Source organism: Sardina pilchardus, chromosome 4, assembly GCF_963854185.1.
Source record: "Sardina pilchardus chromosome 4, fSarPil1.1, whole genome shotgun sequence".
NCBI classification, from domain to species: Eukaryota; Metazoa; Chordata; class Actinopteri; order Clupeiformes; family Clupeidae; genus Sardina; species Sardina pilchardus.
Window position 1 is genome coordinate 31,519,092 of NC_084997.1, and position 7,500 is coordinate 31,526,591.

At 47.4% G+C, this 7,500-nt stretch overlaps 1 protein-coding gene across 2 annotated transcripts in view; it reads left to right on the plus strand.

Annotated features, from left to right (window-relative positions):
* The window catches only part of fer1l6 (fer-1 like family member 6), a 44,706-nt gene that overhangs the window by 19,946 nt on the left and 17,260 nt on the right, over positions 1-7,500 (plus strand). The window contains exons 24-29 of one of the 2 annotated variants that reach the window (XM_062534988.1): positions 3,099-3,260; positions 3,887-4,100; positions 5,004-5,146; positions 5,397-5,519; positions 5,849-5,894; positions 6,264-6,308. In XM_062534988.1, the coding sequence (XP_062390972.1) occupies positions 3,099-3,260; positions 3,887-4,100; positions 5,004-5,146; positions 5,397-5,519; positions 5,849-5,894; positions 6,264-6,308 (733 nt within the window). The remainder of the gene's footprint in view (positions 1-3,098; positions 3,261-3,886; positions 4,101-5,003; positions 5,147-5,396; positions 5,520-5,848; positions 5,895-6,263; positions 6,309-7,500) is intronic. The other variant, XM_062534989.1, reaches the window with a different exon arrangement.

The following is a 7,500-nucleotide window of genomic DNA, read 5'->3' on the forward strand; positions in this document are numbered from 1 at the left end:
CCCTGCCTACATCCGCCCTGTTCTCAGCAGATACAGACTAGAGGTGAAGCTACACACACACACACACACACACACACACACACACACTGGCCTGGGCTACCCCGTCCCTGCCTACATCCGCCCTGTTCTCAGCAGATACAGACTAGAGGTGAAACTACACACACACACACACTGGCCTGGGCTACCCCGTCCCTGCCTACATCCGCCCTGTTCTCAGCAGATACAGACTAGAGGTGAAGCTACACACACACACACACTGGCCTGGGCTACCCCGTCCCTGCCTACATCCGCCCTGTTCTCAGCAGATACAGGCTAGAGGTGAAACTACACACACACACACACACACACACACACACACACTGGCCTGGGCTACCCCGTCCCTGCCTACATCCGCCCTGTTCTCAGCAGATACAGACTAGAGGTGAAGCTACACACACACACACACACACACACTGGCCTGGTCTACCCCGTCCCTGCCTACATCCGCCCTGTTCTCAGCAGATACAGACTAGAGGTGAAGCTACACACACACACACACACACACACTGGCCTGGTCTACCCCGTCCCTGCCTACATCCGCCCTGTTCTCAGCAGATACAGGCTAGAGGTGAAGCTACACACACACACACACACACACACACACACACACACACACACACACACACACACACACTGGCCTGGTCTACTCCGTCCCTGCCTAAACTAGTGATGAAACTACACACACACACACACACACACACACAGATAGACACACAAATTGGACATACAGATAGACACACAAACTTGCACATACACAGACACACGCGCGTGTACACACACACACACACACACACACACACACACGCACACACGCACGCACGCACGCACGCACGCACGCACGCACTGTCAGGTTAGAGTTCCTTTTCTCTCAATCCCATCCCATGTCCCAGTCCTGTGGGATGATGTTAACATAGTTTTGTGCTGTGAGTTTAGTCACTATGTTTTCACCCATGTTTACATGACACACAACTGAGTGTGTGTTTTAGCATGATGTGTGTGCAACTGAGTGCAAGTGTTTACATGATGTGTGCGTAACTACGAGGTGTGTGTGTTAGCATGTTGTGTGCACAACTGAGTGTGTGTGTTCACATGATATGTGTATACTAAGTGTGTGTGTGTGTGTGTTCACATGATGTGTGCATAACTGCTTGTGTGTTAGCATGTTGTGTGCATAACTGAATGTGTGTGTTAGCATGTTGTGTGCATAACTGAGTGTGTGTGTTAGCATGTTGTGTGCATAACTGAGTGTGTGTTCACATGATGTGTGTATACTAAGTGTGTGTGTGTTCACATGATGTGTGCAAAACTGCTTGTGTGTTAGCATGTTGTGTGCATAACTGAATATGTGTGTTAGCATGTTGTGTGCATAACTGAGTGTGTGTGTTAGCATGTTGTGTGCATAACTGAATGTGTGTGTTAGCATGTTGTGTGCATAACTGAGTGTGTGTGTTAGCATGTTGTGTGCATAACTGAATGTGTGTGTTAGCATGTTGTGTGCAGAGTGTGTGTGTTAGCGTGATGTGTGCATAACTGAATGTGTGCATTAGCATCTTGTGTGCATAACAGAGTGTGTGCGTTAGCATGTTGTGTGCACAACTGTGTGTGCGTTACATGTCGTGTGAGTGTGTGCGTTAGCATGTTATGTGCATAACAGAGTGTGTGTGTTAACTTAGCATGTGTGCATAACTGAGTGTGTGTGCGTTAGCATGTTGTGTGCAGAACAGAGTGTGTGTGTTAGCATGTTTTGTGCATAAATAAGTGTGTGCGTTAGCATGTTGTGTGCATAACAGTGTGTGCGTTCAGAGTTGAACAGCTGCTAATGATGTCCTCCTAGTGATACCACAGAGTAACACCTAGTGATACCACAGAGTAACACCTTTCCCACACTGTTAACTGCCCTATTTACAAACAAAACCAGGACAGGAGCACACAATAACACCATTACCATGCGGTTAACTGCCCTATTTTCTAACAAAACCAGGACAGGACCACAAAAGTACAGTACACACTATATTTGGCTGACACCTTTTAACCAAAGCGATTCCCAACAACGGAACAATCAAGGCAGAGTACGATAAGTTAGTGCATCAGTGCTTGGTGTGTATGAGTGTGTGCGTGTGTGTGTACGACACCCGTACTGCCCAGGCCCAAACACCAGCCTCCACCCAAAGACAAGAGGGTGGGAATGCACACACACACACACACACACACACAAAAGTACAGTACACACTATATTTGGCTGATGCCTTTTAAGCAAAGCGATTCCCAGCAACGGAACAATCAAGGCAGAGTACGATAAGTTAGTGCATCAGTGCTTGGTGTGTATGAGTGTGTGCATGTGTGTGTGTGTGTGTGTGTGTGTGTGTGTGTGTGTGTGTGTGTGTGTGCGGGGGTGTGTGGGGGTGTGCTTGTGTGTGTGCATGTGTGTGTGTGTTTCTCTTTATCTTTCTCTGTGTGTGTGTGTGTGTTTGTTTCTTTATCTCTCTCTCTCTCTGTTTCTCTATCTCTCTGTGTGTGTGTGTGTGTGTGTGTGTGTGTTTTGACCATGTTTATTTGTGAGTGAATATGTTCGGAAGGTGTACATGTGTACTACTTATTTAGAAAAATAGGTCATGACCCAAATGAACCACAAACATGTGTGCGTGTCTGTGTGTGTTTGATAAAGAGAAAGAGAGAGAGAGAGAGACAGACACAGAAAGTGTGTGTATGTGTGAAGGAGAGTAAGTACATCTGTGTGTGTGAGAGAGGGCTTGTGCACACGATCAGTATCACACATCTCTCACCTTCCACTGCAAAAACAGGAAATGACCACAGAAAATAACATGCTTTGTGTATGTGTGTGTGTGTGTGTGTGTGTGTGTGTGTGTTTGTACTGTTGTCTCTGTTTTTGTATGTGTGTGTGTGTGTGTCTGTGTGTGTGTATATGTATGTATGTATGTATGTATATATGTATGTTTGTATTAAAGTGACTATGTGCGTGTGTGCGTGTGTGCGTGTGTGTGTGTGTGTGTTCGTGTGTGTGTGTGTGTGTGTGTGTGCGTGTGTGTGTGTGTGTGTAGGTACTGTTCTGGGGCTTGCGCGAGCTGAAGAAGGTCCAGCTGCTGTCTGTGGACCGCCCGCAGGTGTTTATTGAGTGTGCTGGCAGAGGGGTGAACTCTTCCGTCATCCCCAGCTACAAGACCAACCCTAACTTCAGCGTGCTGGTGGACGCCTTTGACGTGGTGAGGACACGCACACACACACACACACACACACGCGCACGCACACGCACACGCACACGCACACACACACACACACACACACACAGGGAAAAGGGTTACCTCCATCATGCAGAGTTACAAGACCAACCCTAACTCAAAGGGATGGTTTGGAGTGATTTTACGCTAGAGGCCTGTGCACCATGACCTCGAGCCAAACACTCTCCCAGATGCTTTTCCCCCCTTGGTCAAACACTGGGCTAGTTAGCGCTATCAGCCGAATGGCTGTGCAGGCGCTAATGGAACCAGCATTGTACCTCGTAAATTTCCTAACTATTAACACCCGGAATGGTACCAAACTTGTACAGTAGTATGAAGAGGGTCTGTACTCATAAAACGAGGCATTGGAAAGGTTGTAAGTACACCAGGAGTTTATTTAAATAGCACTTGCCCTGATGGCTTCTACTCTTCTGCTACCGCTACTGCTAACTGCTATAGCGCTAACTCAACCGATGTTCGACCAAGTGAAAAACGCGTCTTGGAAGGGGTTTGGCTCGAGGTCATAGACCCTAGCGCGAAATTACTCGGAATCATCATTTGTTTGCACTCATGTTGTTGTTGTTGTTGTTGTTGTTGTTGTTGTTGTTTAGGAGTTGCCTGAGGATGAGCACCTCCACCCGCCGCTCAGCATCACGGTGGTGGACTGGAGGGCGTTCGGGCGGAGCACGCTGGTGGGGTGTCACATGATCAACAACCTCGGCCTCTTCAAGTACACACCTCCACCTGCCCCCGCCCCGGCCCCTGCTACTGTTTCTGCCCCCGTTTCTCCCATGATGAGGCAGCAGGACCCACACAGCATACAGGGTAGGAATGACCAGGGGGACCCCACAGCATACTGTACAGGGTAGGAATGACCAGGGGAACCCCATCATACAGGGTAGGATTGACCAGGGGGACCCACTCAGCATACAGGGGGGACATAATGACTGTTTGTAGTGTTGGGTCATGGGGATCCACTGACTGTTTGTAGTGTTGATCACAAGGAGCGACTGGCTGTGTTGATCACAGGGAGCTACTGGCTGTGTTGATCAGCTGCTGTGTTGATCAGCTGCCAACTGGCTGTTGGCAAATCTAATTTGCTGCCGGGGTAGTCTAGCAACTTGGGAGCGGGAGAAATGAAACTTCGACTTTAGAGTCGGTAGGCGTGCTTAACATAACCTAATGATGACTTCAGAAGTTGCGACTGTTAAGCATCCTGCTACTTAAAAACAAGAAGATGATTAGTTTTGCACTCCTGCTAGACCCTACATCTTGATGTGGGTCTAGCTCGCTAGGCTAATATTAGCAGGAGTAGTAGCAGCAGCAATAGTAGCATAGTTACTTTGTGCTTGCTGGGTCTAAATAGAGACTTTGGGCCCTGATTTAAATGTCAGACAAAGTGCAAACTCTGAAGTCTACATAAATAAAATCCTGCTTAATTATAACTATGCAAAAGCTGTTTGCAAATTTAACACCATGTGAAAGATCCTCAGCACAAACAGCAACAGGACAGCTAGAAGCTGTCTCACGCTTCATGATGTTCGCTCATAGACTGGCTTTGCACTTTGGCCAGCACTTTGGCCCCCCCAGTGCTCCAAATGGCTGTTCAAGATGGGTACCAGTCAGAGGGACATTCCTCTATCTAACATAACATAACTCTATCAAATCAAACAGGTGTGTGTGTGTGTGTGTGTGTCTCACCCCCCCCCCCCCCCCCCCCCCCCACAGTGCTCCAAATGGCTGTTCAAGATGGGTACCAGTCAGAGGGACATCCCCCTCCTGAGGAGATCTACATCAACATAGAGTACGACTCCCGTACGACACCCGTACTGCCCAGGCCCAAACACCAGCCTCCACCCAAAGACAAGAGGGTGGGAATGCACGCACACACACACACACACACACACACACACACATTCACACACGGACCGTTGACACAAACACAGACACACACACACACACACACACACACACACACACACACACACACACACACACACACAGGTGACACATGCAAACAACAACAAACACACAGTGCACACAACTACAAAACACATGAATGCAAACGAACACTCTCAGTGTCATACACACTGTAATGTTATGATTGTGTGTGTGTACCAGGAGAGCAGAAAGCAGACCAGGAGGTCTACGAAGAGGAGGAAGCGCACCATCGCAGATGAGTCTGCCGAGTGTGTGATCGATTGGTGGTCCAAATACTACGCCTCCGTAGAGAAAATCAAACAGGTGTGTGTGTGTGTTTGTGTGTGTGTGTGTGTGTGTGTGTGTGTGTGTGTGTGTGTGTGTGTGTGTGTGTGTGTGTTTGTATTTGTCTCAAAGCTGTAGTGTATTTAAATGTTTGTGTGTGTGTGTGCGTGTGCGTGTGCGTGTGCGTGTGCGTGTGCGTGTGCGTGTGCGTGTGTGTGTGTGCATTTGTATGTGTGTGCGTGTGTGCGTTTGTATTTGTCTCAAAGCTGTAGTGTATTTAAATGTGTCTGTGTTTGTGTTTGTGTGTGTGTGTGTGTGTGTTTGTGGGTGTGTTTGTGTATACGTGTGTGTGCATGTGTGTGTCCCAGGCTCGTGTAAGGGATGGTCACCCATTCCCCCAGGTCTATGACAACAGTGAGTACCCCTGCTATACCCAACACACCGCAAGCCTTAAAATGTCTGCATCATGTCTATATCTGTCTCTGGACTCTATGTCTGACAGTAGAGTGAAAAACTGTGAGAAATCCAATCAAAATTTTGTTGTTCTTTTGTCAAACGGGTGGTGATAGAATCAGCCAAAAAGCTATTGGACTGTTGAACTGTCTGAGATCAAATTGATGGGTGAAGTGTTAAGAATGATTATGTGATTGTGCTGCTGGACTGTCTGAGATCAACTTGACAGATAAAGTGCTAAGAATGCATGATGAAGTGATTGCTCGCTATGCGGTGGTCACAGCAGCAGTTCCACACAAATGCCTACTTGCCTGCTGTGTTGTGTTGCAGTCGCTCCGCTTCAGGGCTTGATCTCAGAAGGATTGGGTTCTCTGGGTAAGAACATCATCCAGAGCTCGGTTCCCTCAGAGCCAGCAGCAGAACTTGGAACACATCAGAGCCAGGTCCAGTCTAGGTCAGAACCAGATTCAGTCTAGATCAGAACAAGATTTAAATAAAATGTTGTTCCTAGATAAGTAGCACTTTGCTTAGCAAGACCTGCACACACACACACACACACACACACACACACACACACACACCCAGGTTAGTTCAGTGCTACTGTTAGACTTGAACTAGTTCAGTGTCTGGCTCAAGCTAGTTCAGTGTCTGGCTCAAGCTAGTTCAGGGTCTGAACCTACTGTAAGCTAGTTTGGTTCTAGACCCAAGATAGTTTGGTTCTAGACCCAAGATAGTTTGGTTCTAGACCCAAGCTAATTCAGACCCAAACTAGTATTGTGCCAGACTTGCACTAGTTCAGTGCCTGGCCCAAGCTAGTTCAGTTCTAGACCCAAGCTTGTTTGGTTCTAGACCCAAGCTAGTTCAGTTCTAGAACCAAGCTAGTTCAGTTCTAGACCCAAGATAGGTTGGTTCTAGACCCAAGCTAGTCCGGACCCATGGCGGTAGCAAATCAGTCCCGGGTCAGATGCGTTCCGGCTTCCTGCTGGCTGGTGCTCGCTGTGTGGTGGTCACGGGGGTCACAGGGGTCACGGGGGTCACGGGGGTCACGGGGGTCAGGGCACGCTCAGGCGGGAGGCTAAAATGGAGTCAACCTTCCAAACCATAAGAGGAACATAATCCTTTGACTGAATCAATAACTAAATACAGTTTAAATATACACTAACTTCACCAGAATGGATCTCCATTTGGGCTCTCCTCTGACTCTCTATTCTCTGCACAGAGAGTATTGTTTTTTTGGGTATCAGTTTGTTGTTTTATATGTTGTTGTTCTGGGCTATTGAGGGCTTCTGATTGCATTATGCTGTGTGTATGGTGATGGTTCAATCTGGTTAAATAGGGAATCCTCTAGATAAATCTGCTTTTGTAGAAGACCTAGTGCCATCTGTGATCTCCTCTCCATTAGATCTCATGTAATCTCTAAATCTTGGGGTTTAGTGGATGTCTACTCAGATTTGTGTGTGTGTATGTGTGTGTGTGTGCAGGGATTGACAGTATTCATGATGTATTTCAGATACAAAATAGTATTCTGTAATTTGTATTTTATTGGGTTGAAGAAAATGGCTTTTCG